Raw genomic sequence first — 18,303 nt, forward strand, 5'->3', positions numbered from 1 at the left:
GTGGGCCTGCTTATTTCTTGTTATCAAGTGCCAGGGATCTCCATCTTGTGCCAAACAGCTCACAGTGATGCCTTTGCCTCCTCAGTATGGGCAAGACCCATATCTCAGCCTCTGGAGCCGAGCTGGACGTTTGGCAGGCTTCTCCTGTCATTAACAAGATGTTCACAGGGCAGGCAGTGGCCTCGCCAGCTTGCTGATTAACAGTTATCAGTGAGTGTTTAGGAAACATGGTGTGGGATGGCTTGGGTTTGATTAGTCTGCAAATACAAATGAGAAGTGCTGAGTTTGGAGAAGGACACTGTTGAGGGCTAGAGAGCACAGCAGGAGGTGATTCTGAACACTTTTGTTCTTCCATCCCATGACTTCAGCCAGAGAGGGCTCCATACTCACCCTTCAGGAGACAGGGACGAGGGAGAGGGGGGACAGTGGCCTTCTATCACAGGACCTCTCTGAGAAGAATGGAATCCTGAACACAGGAGCAGATGTGACAAATGTGTGCCAACTGAGGCCTCTGCTCAGAGTAGAGAGAGCCAGTTCTGTGACCTCCCAGATTCCAGCTCCGCATTCTTGGCATCTTTGACAGGCCCTGGGCTTGGTGCCTCAGCTGCCTGCCAGTGGGGCTGTGTTCCCAGCCCCCGAGCCCTGGGCGCCCATCCCACTCCTGGCCAGCTCAGTTCTTTTGACAATCTTACTGAAGTTTCTTTGGAAACCTTCTTTGGGGCCTCATTTTCCAGCAATTAGTCAATGTGCTGTCACATTGTGCTTAATAGGCAAGAGAGCTGGGCGACAAAGTCATCCACAGCTGGGGGCTGGAAATTGTTCTCACCACAGAGTGGCATGTTCGTCTGAAACGTTTGAGACTTCTTTGGGTCATTCTCTCCCAGGGATGATTAAGGCAGGGGTAGAGGAGGAAGGAGCCTTTACTTTGGGCAGGCCAAGTAGAGGAAGATTTGCTAAGTCATGACTTTTCTTCTCCCAGAATTTGTATCTTCAAACCTAACTCCTGTGTTCTGGAGCCTTAAGGAAGGGAAAAGGGGGCCAAAGAAGTGGCAAAAGCAATGAATTAAAGGGGAGAGGAGCATTTGGGCAGCTTCACTGCAGCAACAATAGGATCTGCAGAGGTATCGGGCCAATCTAATTCATCTGGAAAGGCTGTGAGGACAATTAACCATGGCTGTGAAAGCTTTGCCTTTATTTTGGTTCCACTCTCTGCTCACCCTGAACAGTTTCCTTGTGTGGACGAGAAGGACCATCACTGTCACAAAAAGCCAGAGCTAACACTTATGTAATACTATATTTATTTAATGATCACAACAATCCTTTGAAGTCAATGCTCTTATTACCCCATTTCCAAGTGGAGAAATTAAGATACAGAGGCTGAATGATGTTCTGGATCAGAGAACTCAAAAGCATTGGCGCATGATTCGAACGTAGGGATTCTGGCTCCAGAACTCCTGTGCCTGGTTCTGGGGAAGCCATCTTTAGTCGTGTGGTCTCACACTTTGAAGCCTTGCTGTTTTGATGTCTATCTAGTAGTCTTGTAGTGTTCCCAGACATCTCCTGGAGGGAGAGGCTTGAGCTCACGCTCAAATATTTTAGAGCCAAAAATGAACTTGATCTGGCCAAACCCTTACTTATTCAAATTCTAGTATGATCAAATATATGAGCACTGGGGCAGCACAGGAAGTAGTGGCTCTGCTGAAAAGCAAATATAAGATCTTTTGGTCCCTGTGGCTGAATTTCAAGTCTCTAACAGAAAGATTAAAGACACAAACCCATTCTAAACCTGCTCAACTCCTGATCGGATTTAACTAACCAGCCCATCACTCTAACTGCCTAGCAAAGGACAAGACATTCCTTTTTGGAAAAAACAACAATAAAAATTAACTTCAGCTAGTAGTATTTCTTACACATTACTACAACATAAAATAAAAATTATACGTCATGAAGAAACAGGATAATGTGGTCTATAGTCAAGAGGAAAATTAGTCAATAGGAGCAGATCTATAAATAGCCAATGTCTTGGAATTATCAGAAAACCACTGTGAAATAACTATAATAAATATGATTTTTAAGTCTCCAGGAAAAGATGGATATAGTAGGTGAAATCCCACAATAAAAATACAAGATTTAAACTAGTACTTACTGGGTGGGATTAATAGCAGATAAGATACATAGAAAGAAAAGATCTATGAACTTAAGGACAGGTAAATAGAAATCATTGATAAAGAGAAAAAATTGACAACAAGCTTAGTGACTTGTCAGACAGAATCAAGTGGTAAAATATGCGAGTAATTGGAGTTTCAGAGGAGAAGAGAAAGAATGGGACAGAAAAAATATTGGAAGAAATATAGGTGGATAAATTTCTAAAAGTGACAAACAAACAAATGAACAAACAGTAACTTCTGTATTAGTTTGCTCAAGCAGTGAAGCCACATCAGAAACAACTGCTACCATTGGAATTACCACCTGACTATGTTTATGATAATCCCTGGTCATTCTCCAGGACCCATCCTGTCTCTGCACAGGCCAGATAGGCACACTGAAGAGGGATATGGGTCTCTGGAAATTAGTCTCCTGGAATAATGGGTCTCATAGAATTAAGTGTCAGTTCAGAGCTAGTGCCCTGAAAAACCTGGGTTTTTTTCTCCAATGCTATTACCCTGGTAAATGGCTGAAGCCTTCTTGGGGAAGGCTGGGGAATGATTAACAGCATGAGTTTTTGGCAATGTAACAGGATTTTCCCCCATGAGACATGCCCATTCAAGGGGTTCTGTGAACTGACTCAGTCAGCTGAGGGGCTATGACTCTCTGTTTTGGTGATTCAAGCCAGACTTCTGTTCACTAGACCAATAACTTTTCTGCTTAAACATATTAAGTAAGAATTTAATATGCTTCCCATCTATTTCTTTTCTGGAGACACCGTGACCAACTAGTAAACATCAGAGGTCTTGTCAACTCATACTGTTCTGAAAATCTTTGGCTCCCGTGTCCATCACAGTAACCATGCCCACCTCATCTTTGATGATTAAGTGCTGCAATTTGGCCCCTGCTACCTCAGGATCCCAGTTTGATGTTATTCCCATAGCGTTTATGGATCTCAGTTTGATGGTAGAAATCCCTCCTGTAATTTCTGACATAGAGAAGAGCAACCACAGAGCTCTTTGAGGATGCTGGGCTCCTCTTGCAAATCTATATCTCACAGCTGTGGTAAAAGTTGTGCACTGTGACGCTGGTGAGTAGGTCTCACATGACAAATGCACTCTAACATTCTAATTTCCTTGAGCCTTTGGATACTTCCCTCCTCAGCATATGGAGAAAGTTCTTTTCAATTTCATTTAGTGTAGGCTAACTTTGGGTCCATGTTTCAGCCAACCAACCAAACCAATAGTTACTTTTATTTTTTATCTTATTTAATCCTCACCCCAGGATATATTTATTTATTTGAGAGAGAGAGAGAAAGAGAGAGAGAGAGAGAGAAACATTGATGGAAGAGAGAAACATTGATCAGTTGCCTCCCGCGCCCCAACCTGCAACCTTTTGGTGTACAAGATGGCATTCCAACGGAGATACCTGGCCAGGGCCAAGCCAGCAGTTAGAAGCATTTGAAGCCCCAGGAGCTAAAATGGTGAATTTAGAATCTTTGTTTAGTGGTCCTATATCAATAAACTTGGCCCAATCCAACTTTATATTCCTCCCATTATGATCCCACACCCCTAATCACCTAATATCCATGTATATATAGAAATGTATATTGGGGTGTGGGATATATATATATATATATATATATATATATATATATCAGCTCTCAATCTATATAAATAAAAATATCGTGCATTTCTTTGGGTATGTTTCACACCTCCCAATGAGTCACACTTTATACCCTTTGGGGCCTGCTTAGAGTTGAATCTAATTGTGGAGGTAGGTCCTGAAAAATCAGCAATACCTTGCATGCAAGTACCTCAAAGGAGACCAATGCAATTCTTCAGGAAAAGGAAAACTCCCTCAAGCAGGGGTAGAAGGCGATTCTACTGGCAAAGACTTTGTGTAATTTAGGGACTTGAGGATGCAGCTTCATCTGAATTTGCCTATATGTTTCAATTCCAATGTTCAGTGTTCCATTTCTTCCCAACGGATGCCTTGACTTTAACAAAAAGAGACCCTGCAAGGATGGGGATTCAATTGGTGTTGTAATTCAGGCATTTGCAAGATTAGACTTTCAATTTGGTTTCCAGAAATCTTAGCCCTGATCTACAGGAAATAAGGATTTTTTTCCCAGAGAAGTCATAGAAGATTTAGGTACTATATACAGACCCTGATGGAGAATTTTAAATCCTTGTGCTCATGCTTGTCTTTCTCTAAGTTTTCTAGCAAAGTTAGAAGTAATCCACCAACCAACCTACCACGTTATATTCCTCATTTTGACTAAAATGTGCTAAGGTAACAAATACTTGGTCACTCAGTATTGTCTTCCATAGGCCCTTTATTACAAGTATCTAAAGCTAAAATTTGAGTAACTCCTTTGCCATTTCATGCTCGTGCCTACCAGTGCCCTCTTTACCAATGGCAATAGAGTTATTAATGCCTTTAAAACTCAGAACTGATTCAGAGAACACAACCTTAGGTTCTGTTCCTCAGGAACTATTCTTGGTACAAAACTGTATCATTCAGGGTTTAACAATGGGAGCAGATCTGGTAGGATATATCTCCATGTATGATGTAGGACTTTGAAGTCTACAGGACAAGTAGCTAGAAAATAAATTTGTATATAAAATAAGGGGAGATCAAGAGCAGCTATAACCCACAAACACAAGCTTGAATCCCATGAGGACAGGTTGAAACACATGTTCATTCTACTGCCTTTGACCTTGGTGGCGAACATATCCTATAGAGCTGGGGTGTTTCACCCGAGAGTTGAATGCACATAAACCGGGCCCAGGAATCAGAGAAGCTGAATTTGAAGGCAGAACAATTGCGGCTGCTGCTTCATGCTAACGAGTGTGGGATCAACACATGAGCAATGACGTGTGTACGATTCCCGCCTCCTTTGTGCCTTCCAACTTTCACAAGAGTCTCTCTCGTGACCCATCATAACTGGAAACATAATAGAAAGAGAAATCTATGAAATTTAGTTCAGGTGGCCAAGGGGACATGTTATAAAGTCATTGGACCTGTGTGTACAGAGCTTCAAAAACATGAAGCAAAATCTATAGAACTAGGGGGAGAAAAGTACCAATCCTCAAACATGGTTAAAAACTTGTTTTAACACTTCTTTCTTGGTAATTGATAGAACAAATGTACAAAGAAATCAGCAAGGCTGGAGAAAATTTGAACAATTTTACGACACAGTCAAATAACCTGACCTGACTGGCATTTATAGAACAGTGCCCCGCCGATGTATAGACTGCACATTGTTGTTGCATGACATCGAAAAATTCAGTAAGAGAAATCACATGCTGGGCCATAAACAAACCTCAATGAATTCCAAAAGATTGAAATCATGCAGACTATGTGTCTTTATCGTAATAGAATTAAGTTAGGAACCAAAAGTAACAATTTATCTAGAAAATCTCCAAATTTTTGGAAATTAAGCAGCACTGAGAACAGGGTCAGGAAGAAATCACAAGAAGTTAGGAAATATTCCAAATGGAATGATAGTGAAAACACAATGCTATGGACCAAATGTGGTCCCCCCCTCCAAGTTTCATATGTTGAAATCCTACCCCCCAATGTGATGATATTAGGAGGAGTGGCCTTTGGGAGGTAACTAGGGCATGAGGGTCAGCCCTCATGAATGGGATTAGTACCCTTCTGGGAAGAGACCCGAGGGCTTGCTCCCTCACTCTGCTGTCTGCCATGTGAGGATACAAGGAGAAGACAACCATCTGCAAACCAGAAAACAGTTCCTCACCGGATGGTGGATCTGATGGCATCTTAATCTTAGACTTCTGAGCCTCCAGAACTGTGAGAAATAAATGTTTGTTTTTTAAGTCACCCTGTGTATGGTATTCTGTTATAGCAGCCTGAGCTAAGACACACAACATTTGAAAATTTGTGGGATGCAGTTAAAGAAATCTTAGAGGAAGATTTATAGCTTAAATGCTTTTTTAAGAAAAAACAAAAGTATAAAATCAATGATCAAAGCTTTCACTTTATAAAGTAGAGAAAGAAGACCAAATAAAATCCACGTAAGTCAAAGGAAAGAAATGACAAAGATGAGAACAGGAATCAACAATGTAGAAATAAAACACTAAAGAAAACCAACAAAGCCAAAAGTTGGTTTTTGAAAATACTAATTAAATTGATAACATCTAGCTAGACTGATCAAAAAAACATCAGAAGAAACAGATTGTAACTAAATGAAGGCAAGGGCATTACTACAGATCATATGGACACTCAACAGAGACTGTTATGACAATATTATACCCATACATTGGACATGTTAGCTGAAATGGATAGATTCCTTAGAAAAATACCTTGTCAAAATTGATGTAAGAATGCATAGAAAATGAAAACAGCCTTCTATCTATTAAATAAATTGAATTTATAATTTAAAATATTTCCATAAAAAGGAGGCCCAGATGGTTTTACTGGTGAATTATATCAGACATTTAGGGAAGGAAAACATCAATCAACCCAAACCCTTTCAGAAGATGTATGAAGAGATAACTTCCTAAATTTGTGATTAATTCAGCATAACTAATTACCAGAGAAGATAAGAGAAAGTTACAGATCTACTTTCTTAGAAATACAGATACAAAAATCTGCAACAAAGTATTAGTAAATAAAACCCAGCAGTATTTAAGAAGATAATGCATTCTGACAAAGTGTTGGTTCAACATTTGAAACCAATCTTTGGAGCTCAACACATTAACAGAATAAAGGAGAGAAGTCATAATCATCTCAATAAATGCAAAAGAAGTATGTGACAAAATTCAACACCAATTCATCATTTAAAAAAGCTCTCAGAAAATTAGAAGTAGAAGATAACTTTTTAGTCTGATAAAAGACATTTATGGAGAGCCCACACCTAAGATTATACTCAATGGTGACATTTATAAATCACTGGAATGAAGGAAGGTTGCCTGTCTTCTCCAATTCTATGTAACGCATTACTGAATGGCCATCCTCACCAGTACAGTACAGCAAGAGGAAAGAACAAGAAATAAAGATATACAGGTAGGAAAAATGAAGTAAAGTTGTCTATATTCAAAAGTGGTGAAAATGATTTTACATGGAAAACAAAAGAATCTACAAGAAAAGTCCTACGAGAATTAATATGTGATGCAAACAAGGCTGCAAAAATAGAAGGTCAATATATATACTAACAATTGGAAAATAAAAATGTAAAAATATCGTATACAGTAGTATAAAATAAAATAGTTACGAATAAGTTTAATTAAAAAATACAAGACCTCCTCATAGGTTATTTGTGCAAACTATGTTGGACTTACAAATAAAAGTTCACAAGTCTTAAGTGTGTATCTTGAACTTTGCATACGTACACACCTGTGTAACCATTACCCAGATCACTGCCAGGACCTCAGAGTGTTCCTCTTGTGCACTTTCCCAGTTAGTGCACCTCTCCTGAGGTAACCGCCATTGGGTGAGATCACTATAGATTACTTTAGCCTGAGTTTTATATTATACATGGAATTACATAAGTGGAATGTTCTTTCTTGTATCTTTTACTCAATATTGTTCTGTGAAATCCATACTGCTGTATGTCTCAGTAGTATTTCTAAAAAATAAAATGCTATGTAATATTATTATACATTATGTATTATACAGTATGTAATATTATAAAAAATACAAGACCTCTACACTGAAATCTATAAAATATTGCAGAGAGAAATTAAACAAGACCTAAACAAGTGGAGAGCTGTATCAGTGTTCTTGGAGTGTAAGACTTAATATTGCTAAGATAATCTTTTCTCCCCGAGTTGATCTATAGAGTTAATGCAGTTCCAACCAACTCTAGCAGGCGATTCTGTGGGAATTAGCAAACTGCTTCTAAAAAGTATGTATATGAAAATGCCGAGGATCTGGAAAAACCAAAATAATCATGTAAAAGGAGAACTAAGTTGGAGGACTCACACTTCTTTATTTCAAAGTTAATATAAACCTATGGTAGTCAAGTGAGTGTTGAACTGGCATATTAATGGAGCAGATCAGAGAGGACACACATGTACAGTAAACTGACTTTTGATAAAGGTGGTAACACAGTTGAAACAAAGGAAGTATTATTCCAAAGGATCTGCCCCCTGAACTCAGTGGGGAAATGAACCCTGGTGCTTGAGCCACCTATTTGTATGAAAAAAGTGAACTCACATGCTTAACTTATACCATATATGAAATTTGTATACCATAAAAATACAAATGCATTTGTTAACTTATACCATATACCATAATTTGACATGAATCATAGACCTAAGAGTTAAAGCTATAACTATAAAACTTCTGGAAGAAAACATAGGAGAATATTTTTGTGGCCTGGGGGTAGACAAAAATTAGGCAGGGCACAAAAAATTCAAATCATAAAAGAAAAAACTAAAATATTGGTATTTATCAAGATTAAAAACTGTTTTTCAAAAGACAACACTAAGAAAATCACAGATTAGGAGAAGATATTCCCAATGTGTATATCTCACAAATGATTTGTTTTCAGAATAATATAAATTGATATAATTCAATAAGGAAAAGGCAAATAGCTCGAGAAAAAATTGGACAGACAGTTTACAAAAGAAGAAATACACGGAAAGTCAATAAACACATGAAAAAATTATCTACATCAATAGCCATCATGGAAATGCAATTAAAACTACAGTGAGATACCAGTCATCACTGGCATTTTAAATAGCGATTTTCAACCCATGTGCCACAAGAATTTTCAAAACATGCAATACCTGAATCTCTAGTCAGGGACACTGACCTCTTTTCCCTTAGGTTGTCAATGAAAAATATGACAACAGCCGACAACAATATGACAACAATAGCCATTCAGTGTAAATGAATCAAATTATACCTATTTTTTGTCAATCGGCAAAAAATATATTTTTTGGTGTGCCACAGAATTTTAGTAGTTAGTTTATATGTGGCATGAGATGAAAAAGTTTGAAAATCACTGCAAAATAATAACTAAAATTAAAAAGGCTGATAAGACTGACTGGCCAGCATGTAAGCAACTTGAACACTCACACGTTGCTGGTGGGATCATAAAGTGACACAGCTATTTTAAAAACCTGTTAGGCAATTTCTAATAAAATTAAACACCTACCCTAAGACCCCTCAATACCCACTTCAACGTACTTCCTCAAAGGAAATAAAAACACGCATCCTCAAAATTGCTTATATGAGAATGTCGGTAACACCTTTATTCATAACGATCCAAATGCCCATCAACAAGTGAAAGGATAAATACGTGGTGGTATGGTCATACAGTGGAATATTAGTTAACAACAAGGATAAGAACAACAGCATCAACAAGAAAAAAGGAACACGCCTTGGTGACAGGCAAGAAAATGAATGAATCTCAAAAACTTGAGCAAAAGAAACCAGACACAAAAATGTACATATTGTAATAAGATTCAATTTATGTGAAGTTCTAAATCTGGCCGAAGGAAGCTTTGGTGATAGAAATGAGATCATTGGTTGCCTGGAATGGGGGTGAGGATTCACTGCAAACAGGCATGAAAGACTTTCTGGGGTGAGGCAAATGTTCTGTGTCTTGATTATGGTGTAATTACACAGGTGTACATTTGTCAAAATTCTTACCCATTGCCATACATTTAAAATCTGTGCTTTTTATTGTATGCAGTTATACTAAAAATTACACTAAAATTATACCAAAAACAATCTCAATACTATTGGTGATGACTTAGAGTGTTTGCTGATACCTTGAATGGACGAAGACCCCTGCCTCATCACCACACATAGATTAATTGTGTTCTCCATGGGCTAGAGGCAGTTGTAATGGGTAATCTAGTTTCTTTCTTACCACAAAGCACTTAAATAATGATACATAAAGGAACTTCTGTTCTTAAAAACAAACAAAAATAGTATACACACAAAAGACCTCCTTTAATAACCTGTTTAACGACAGTACTCTCACCATGGCAGAAAGTTTTGTTTTAGATCTACCTTGAGTCTCTCATGTTGAACCTGCCTGACTCTTTATTTTGTTTTTGGTAAACTGGAGCTTCCCCAGGTCTGGACATGAGTTTCCCCTTTGATAGTACAAAGCTATTTGCTTGGGGCTGGAGTTGTTTGTAACAATGCGGATGGCCTCTGGCCTAGCTGCCCCACAGTGTGCCTCTGTGGCTTTCCTAGTAACATCATCAACATCCTTGAAGAGTTTGGTGGGACAGTCCTGGGGCCCCTGCCCCTGGTGTACTCCCAGGACCCTTGAGTGCATTGACACTGACTTTCCTTTCCTGTCACACAGGAAATGCTGAAGGATGAGGTGCGGACGCTCACTTACCGGAACTCCATGTACCACAACAAGCACGTGTTCAAGGACAAAGTGGTGCTGGATGTCGGGAGTGGTACCGGGATCCTTTCCATGTTTGCTGCCAAAGCAGGAGCCAAAAAGGTGTTTGGGGTGAGCATGCCATTCCCTCCCACATGCTGGCCTCTGCCGAACTGGCCCTGCCCTCTGTCTTCTCCGGCCCTTCCTAGAAATGTTACAAACCCTGGTCTGTCTCTTTGCTGAGATCACACCCTCAAGGAGAAAATCAAGTGTGACTCTCAGGAGGCAGGACAGTGTCCCATGGCTCCCTGTCACCCAGGCATTGCTTCTGGCTTCTTGCCCTGGCAACTGCTGACATTTGCAGAAGATTTTTGACTTTTCAGAAACCCTTTCAGGATCATCATTACTGTACAGTGCATGGGAGGCAGTGCCCCATGGTTCCACGTGTGAGCTCTGGCTTGAATCTGTTTTCCCAACTCACAAGATGTGGGACCATGGGCAATTCACTCCTCTGCACATCATTTTCCCCATCTATAAAATGGGCATGATAACAGTAGCTTGCTCATGGGGTCATTGTGAGGGGTGAAAAGTTTAATACATATGTAATGTGCTTAGAACAGTGCCTGGAATATGACAGATGCTCAGTGTTTATGAGTATAGTTGGGATAAGGGCCCCAGGCCATGACAACAAGAAAACCCTCTTTCTTTGTCCTTGAAAGGGCAACTTCATAGATCTAAATTCTGCTACTCTGGCTGCTGCAACCTCTCTGGCTAGAGGTGGAGGCTGACCCTCAGGGAACCTCCCAGTCTTCCTCCAGCTCCCACAATGTAGCTGTTCACAGCCTGAGGACGGGGTGCTGGGTGGGTCTAGAGCTCGGAAGAAATTGTGAAAAGGAGAGCTCTGAGCTGCTGGCTGACATTTAAAAAGTGCAATGAGTCTAGGCCTGGGAAATGGGAATTAATCTTGACCAAAATTAAAGTTACACTATAATCAAACTCACAGCATATGCACAAGATAGCCCACTTGCAGAGGCTCACAGGGAACTGGGCAGCATTTGGCGGGGCTTTATTCTTTGCACATTTAGCTGGGTCAAGAGAGGCTGTCCTGAGAGCCCCAAGCTCCCAGGTTGCCTAGAGCCCTCCAAGTCTCTGCCTTAGAGGCCTGCCCCTAAGCCTGCAGCAGGGACAGAATTCCTCCCCACACCTCACCCACAAGGCATTTGGGCCTTGGCTGTAGAGGTCTTCTGGAAACCTGGGCTGTCCTCAAGGCACTTCTGGTACAGTCTTGACCAGAAAAGCTGTGATTCACTCAGCTGAGGCATGAGATTAGGGTACATGGCCAATCTGAAGCCCAAGGTCAAGTCCTGTTATCATCACAGGTTCTGCCCCGCCCCCCTTTCAGCTTTCCTTTACAAGGCCCTCCTCAGTGGATGGAGGTCTCCTGTCCAGTGAGACTCCACTTCCAATGACCTCACACAGCCTCGGAGCTGTGAGACCACCTGGTGACCTCCGAGGGCCTCCCCTCCCAGTGCTGTCTTTAAGGCCCTTCTTAGCTCCCGTCTCCTTCAGGCACTCGGAAGCCAAGGGCTGAGCAGGGAGAAGCAAGGCCACCTGTCACTGGCTTCCACGTTGGTGGGGGCTGCAGCCAAGGAGCTGTCAGGAGGCTCTTGCACTGTGCCTTCCAGTGGTGGTGACTCGTCCCATCTGTCTGCCTCCCTCTTTTTTGCTGCAAGAGCTCTTTCACAAACAGCTCCACCAGTTAGCTGGGCTTCTATCTGGATGGCTCATTTCAGTTTCTCCTGTTCCAGGCTCTCCCTTCCACCCACAGCTCTTCTCCAGTAGGGGAGACTGGATGATAGGAAAGAGAGAGACAGACAGACAGACCGAGGAAATTGACAGAAACAGCAAATAGAGACAATAGACAGAAGGATGAAAAGACTCAGAGGAAAGCTAGAGGAATGGGAGGTAAATCAACAAAAAGGAGAAAGAAAGCCAACTAGAAGTACAAAAGGAAAATGGGAAGAGAAGAGAGAGTAAAGAAAAAAGAGGGAAAAGGGAAAGGTGGAAGTCAAAGAAAGAAAAGGAGGAAAGAGAGCAGGAATGCAGCCTCATGCACCCTGTGGCTTTCGGAGGGCCCATCAGTGCTCACTGCAGCCTCACATTGGCCATGTGAAACAGGGGCTGTGAGTTCATTATGAGGAAACCAAGGCACAGTTAGAAAGTGGCAGTGGCCAGATGTGAATCCAAGCTGTCTGGCTCCAGATCCCATCTTCACGGCTAAACTCAGTACCCTCTTACAGACGGAATGAAAACATGGCAAGGCAGGGGAAAGAAGAGGAGAGAATTGCCTTCCAGCTGACAACAGAACTATTGCCACAGAACCTGGTAGCTCAGGAAATGGTGGGTCCTCTGGGGTCTGAGTCCTAGCTAACATCTGCATCCCCTACCAGAGCGACCCCTTCCTGACCCTGTAGGTGCTCTCACCTTCCCAAAGGCTTTCATGGAAGCTGCCAGCAACCCTCTCAGTGACCCTGTGCTGATGTCCAAGGCCCTGGGGGCAGTCTGAGGTGGGGCCTGAGTGTGGAGGTGAGGGGGGGGCTCAGGGCCTGAATGCAGGCTGGTCTCTGTAGGCCAGCTAAAGAGGTGAGGACAGCTCTTGGCAGCTGCCACTCTGTTTATGGCACCCACTGGCCGTCCCTGGCATGCCTAGGACCTCTACCCCCCAGCTGGGGTTTGATCTTCTGCTACTCCCACAAGGTCCTTTTCTCAGCTGATGATCGACTAATCTCTCAAATACCTCAGCCCCCTGCTCAGGAGACTTTGGGAGCATGGAAAAACTTTTAGATTCAAAAGAATCAATTCTTTCAAAGGTGGAAACTGCAGAAGAGGTGAGAGTTAACGTGTATGTATGGGTAAGGATCTTAAGACTGGCCCTTAGTTGGCATTTTTCAGATGGCCCTGTCCTGGAATGCTTCTAGTTTAACCAGTGAGGCCTGGAGGATGGGAAGATGATGTTGAGGGAGTCTCACAGCACCTCTGGTTGGTCCTACATCCTCTCTTGGGAGGACAGTGGCTCCCAACTCAGACATGAGACCCTCCACCACAAAGCACAGGACAGGTTTCAGCCTCACAGGAAAGGCAACCCGCTCAGTGGAAGAGCTGCTGGCCTGCAAGTTGGAAGGGCTGCACTGTAGTTTTTAATTTGCCAGAAATGCGCAGTGACAGCTGTGGGCAAGTCAATGCACCCCTGTAGGCCTCAGCTTCTCCATTCTTTACATTGGTGTTGGTCGTATTTTTGATATGTTGCTCCTTTGTTCTGTGCCTTTTCTAGATTGAATGCTCCAGTATTTCTGACTACTCAGAGAAGATCATTAAGGCCAACCATTTGGACAACAGTAAGACATACCTCTGTGTGTTTTCCCATGTATGGAAGGGGGAGGGGAGCTATACTTCATTGTTTGTTTGGCATAGACTGACATAAGAGAGGAGAGATCAGAGCATTTGGCCTTAGGGAGGAGGAGGAGCCCAGCCAAGGCATTGTTAGGACCGTGGTCATGGGATTCTGAGGTTCCCAGTCCCTGTCACGTCAGCCAAGGCCCGTTTGTCCAGCTCAACTTCCTGTGAGCCCAGCCTGTGGCTAAATCCTTAGTTGCCATGCCCTCTGCTTGGCCCCAGATAGAGACAATCTATTGAGTTTTTCAAAATGACAGCTATTCCTCCTTCTCCTATTCCCTCTCCACAACCCCTAGCCCTGCCTCTCCCCATCACCCACCTGGTGGCAGACCCAGGCTCTGACTTCGGGGAAATGTGGTCCTCTATTGCCCACAGGCCCTGCTGCTGATGGGGCTGTCTTAGTAATTGGGTTGTCTATGAGATCGCGACCTTTCCAAGCTGGAGTCTGGTTATAGAAGTGCATTCCCTTCCCTTTCTCTCCTTACTCCTTTCCCATGTGTTGCAGCATTCTCCAGGCCCTTTCCTCTGGAACCCATCTTGAACACACTCGTGTCCACAAATGTCCCTAATTATAAGATGTCCTTGTATCTTTCAGCAGTTATTAGTCAGCAGAATGAGATTTAGTCACCAGGCCCTGTGTTAAGTGGGGCCAGATCATGTAGGGTTTGCAAATGAGGATAATAAGTTTCTAAGGATGATGGAGGACTTTTAAACAAAGGAAAAACATTCTCTATGGAGAATGTAGGCAGACACAGTCCGAGGTTGTTTTAGTGCCCCAAGGAGAGGTGTTGTGGTTTGGACTGAGGTGGCTACCTTAGAGGAAGAGAGGGGTGACCCCCTGGGCTATGCTTGGAAATACAGGCAAGAGAATCTGCTGGTGGACCATATGTGGGAATGGGGAAGAAGATAGGAGCAAGGGCTAAATTTTTTGCCTTGGGTAACTGGGTGGATGATGGAAGATGAGGTAGAGGACTCATGGGGTTGTCAGGAGGGAAAAAGGATTCAAGAGTTCTCTCTTGCACATGTTAGGTTTGAGAAACCCATTGGATATCCAGGTAGACATGTTGAATGAGACTTGAATGCATGAGTCTAGAGTTCCAGGGAGAGTCAGAGCACGGCATACACTCTTGGGAGTCCTCAGCATACAGATGTTATTTACAGCTACACAATGAGGTCACTTAGGAATGAAGCATAGCTACAGAAAGAAACAGGCCAGCCAGCGGAGAGACCGAGAAGATACATTCAGTGAAACTGGTGGACATTCAGAAGAGAGGAGGACCATGAAATCAAGGGAAGTAGGAAGTCATCAACTATAGGGAATGCTAGGGGCTCAAGTAAGATAAGAACAGAACAGCGACCATTGAATTTGGCTACATGGGGGTCACTGGTGCTATTAACAAGAGCAGACTGAGTGTAGAGGTGGGGACTGAAGTTCAACAAAAGTAGGTTAGGGAGAGACTGTGAATAAGGAATATAAATAAGTCTTCTGGCTGTAATGGGGAACAGAAAAATGGAATAGTACCTACAGGGGGATGTGGGCTCAAGGAAGCAAGTTGTTTTTTAAGAATAGGAGATATGAAAATATGTGTGGATGATTCAATGGTCCAGTGGAGAGAGAGCAAAATTGCAGGGAGAGGAAACAGTAAATTCAGGAGCAAGGACCTTGAGAAGGTAAGAGGGCCTGGAGTGCAAAGCACAGATGGAGGATTGGTCTTTTTCTTGGAGTAGAGACAGTTTAACCACAGTAACAGGGGGAAAGGGGGGCATGTGGGTCCAGGTGGAGGTGTGCTGGTGGTGGGAAGCCCCTGCTTTATTGCTTCCATTTTCTCAATGAAGAATGAGGCAGTCATTGGCAGAAAAGACCAGGAGGGGAGGGGTGTAAATGTGTTGGAGGGAGATGAGAAGGAATAGAATGGACTTTCAGAGGAAGATAGGGAGAGAAAACAAGCACGCTGGGCTAGTGAGGATGGCTGGGGGCAGTCAGCACTTGTTAGAGGTCAGTGCTTGTTAGAGGTGTGTGGGCGTAGATATGTAGTGAGCTCAGTTCTCATACTGTGCTCAGCAGCCTGGGTGTGAATGGAGGGAGAGCTGCCTGTTAGGGGCTTTGCTGGGAGGATACACAGAGGGAGGGAGGAGCCAGAGTTACACAAGTAATGGGCCATGAAGTCTGAGGGAGTGAAGGGGGTACAGGTGGATGAGTGCTAGTGAAAAAGGCCAGGGTAATGGGTGAGCAACAACTGGGGGGCCATGAGCAGAGCCAAGATCCAGAAGCCTCTTTCCAGCCAGAGCAGGAGAAACGTTGCTCAGGTATCCCAGACCTGGGGCTTGGCATTCAGCCTCTCTTGGTTCTCTTAGGGGGCCAGATCTTTTCTGCATGCTCCTCAGGAAAGTACTTGAGCTGGGTAGGAAGGACAGAGGGGTAGCCTCTCTAGTTGCCTACTAAAGGTGGAAAATGAAAACGACAATTCTTTCTCTACAAGGGTGACACAGCCTGGCATCTTCATGTTTTCACTTGACCTCCCTTTTTCCCAACTCTGTGAAATAGAGCATGTGGTTTCCCATGTAACAGATGTGGGAACTGAGGATAGGAGATGTGGGGCAGAGCCTTTGGTTTCAGCTCTCATTTCTGTACTCATTTCTAAAGTTGATGTGGAAGCTCAGTGAGCATCTGCCAATCCTAAAAATGAAAATTAAGGTACAGGCAGAATCAGATTTCTTCTCAGGGTTACTGAGTGTCAGCCCTGGGCTCTAAGAGGCCTTCAAAGAACATCTAGACAATTTTCCTGCCTCTGCACAGGTTTCAGATGCACAGCAATTCCTGCCCTTGCAGGGTCTGCCCAGCCCTGACTCTTCATCTGCCTCTGTTGCTGCTGGCTCTTGGGGCCTGGAACCACAGCCCCCTGGGCTCACCTCCTCTCGCTTGCAGAGGGCTACTGCCCTGCACCGTTGGTAGCAGAGTGTGGGGTGGACCCAGAGAGGGAGGGGGCTGACAGCAGCTGAGAAGTCCCTGACCTTCGGGAGGGACCTCTGCAAGCTCCCAGGAAAGAGAATTGTGCAGCCCCTGATCACCCCATCTGGTCCACACTTGGTGGTCCCCACCTCCTTTCACCTGCCTCAGACTCAGATAACCTTTTAAATTCCCCTTCCTTTCCTTTTTCTCTTCTTTCTTGTAACCTTCAAAACATTCTAATTTACAAAAAAAAAAAGGTGCAAATATAGCTGCATTATTTTTTAGCCATTTGAGAGTAAGTTTTTGACATGATGCTCATCCCTGAATACATTAATGTATATTGCCCACAGAAAAGGACATTTTCTTATACAGCCGCAGGGCAACCATTGGAATCAGGAGGTTAACGTGAGTACATGGTCATTATCCAGTGCTCAGATCCTCGTCACATTCTCCCATCGTTACAATTGCATCCTTTAGAGCAAAAGCATTCAGGTCCAGAGCTCCCGTTGCATTTAGTCACCATGTCTCCAGTTTCCTTCAAGCCAGAGCAGGCTTTCCTCAACTTTCATGGCCTTCAACACTTGAAGATCACTGGCCTGTGTTCTGTGGATGCCCCTCCGTTTGGGTTGTGTGTCTCTTCCTCACAACTGGGTTCAGGTGACACATCCTGCAGGAACGCCACAGATGTACACTATTCTCTCATTGCGTACTAGCAGGTGGCATGCAGTTTTGATTTGCCCAGCTACTGACAGAATTGACTTTGACTACGTGTTTCAGTGATGTCTGCTAGGCTCCTGCGTGGTAAAGTTACTCTTTCTCTCTTCATAATTAGTAAGATTTTCTGGGAGAAGTACTTTAAAACCATGTAAACATTTCATTCCTCATCATTAGTTTCCCATCATCAGTACTTACTTTGGTACTCAAATTGTCCCTGATTTGGTCACTGGGAGCATCTTCAAGCTGGTTTCCAAGTCCTTTTGAAACATCTCCTTCACTTTTTGTGAGCTTTCTCATTTTCTGGCACAAATGTTTCAGGCTCATCTTGTACTTTCCACACCTCTGATCTAGAATCAGCCATCTCCACAAGGAGACTATATTCCATTTAGTGGATTCCATTTAGAAATGAGGACCCGGGGCTAGGTGGGCTCACTGATTTTAGGATGCTGATACTCCCAGGCTGTCTCAGTGGAAAGAACGTCTGTGTACACGTGCACTTACATAACGTACATTTCTATATCCATCTATATGTGTTGTCAAGTATGAGTTCATGTGAGACCTCCTCTTCTAACCCAGCACCACGGTGTCTAGCGGCTATCGCCCTTCCCATTCCCATGTTTGTGACTCACTGGTGGCAAAAACTCTGGTCCCTATTATTCTGAATATGTTTACATATTGGATCAATCCCTCTGTGTGTAAACAGCCTCCCATTGTC

The 18,303-nt window shown here is 43.1% G+C and overlaps 1 protein-coding gene across 3 annotated transcripts in view; it reads left to right on the forward strand.

Moving 5' to 3' along the window:
- Positions 1-18,303, forward strand: part of PRMT8 (protein arginine methyltransferase 8) — an 89,071-nt gene that overhangs the window by 39,300 nt on the left and 31,468 nt on the right. For all 3 annotated transcript variants that reach the window (XM_045199876.2, XM_024557788.3, XM_045200003.3), the window contains exons 3-4: positions 10,445-10,600; positions 13,800-13,863. In XM_045199876.2, coding sequence (XP_045055811.1) covers positions 10,445-10,600; positions 13,800-13,863 — 220 coding nt within the window. The remainder of the gene's footprint in view (positions 1-10,444; positions 10,601-13,799; positions 13,864-18,303) is intronic.

Source organism: Desmodus rotundus, chromosome 3, assembly GCF_022682495.2.
Source record: "Desmodus rotundus isolate HL8 chromosome 3, HLdesRot8A.1, whole genome shotgun sequence".
Taxonomy (NCBI): domain Eukaryota; kingdom Metazoa; phylum Chordata; class Mammalia; order Chiroptera; family Phyllostomidae; genus Desmodus; species Desmodus rotundus.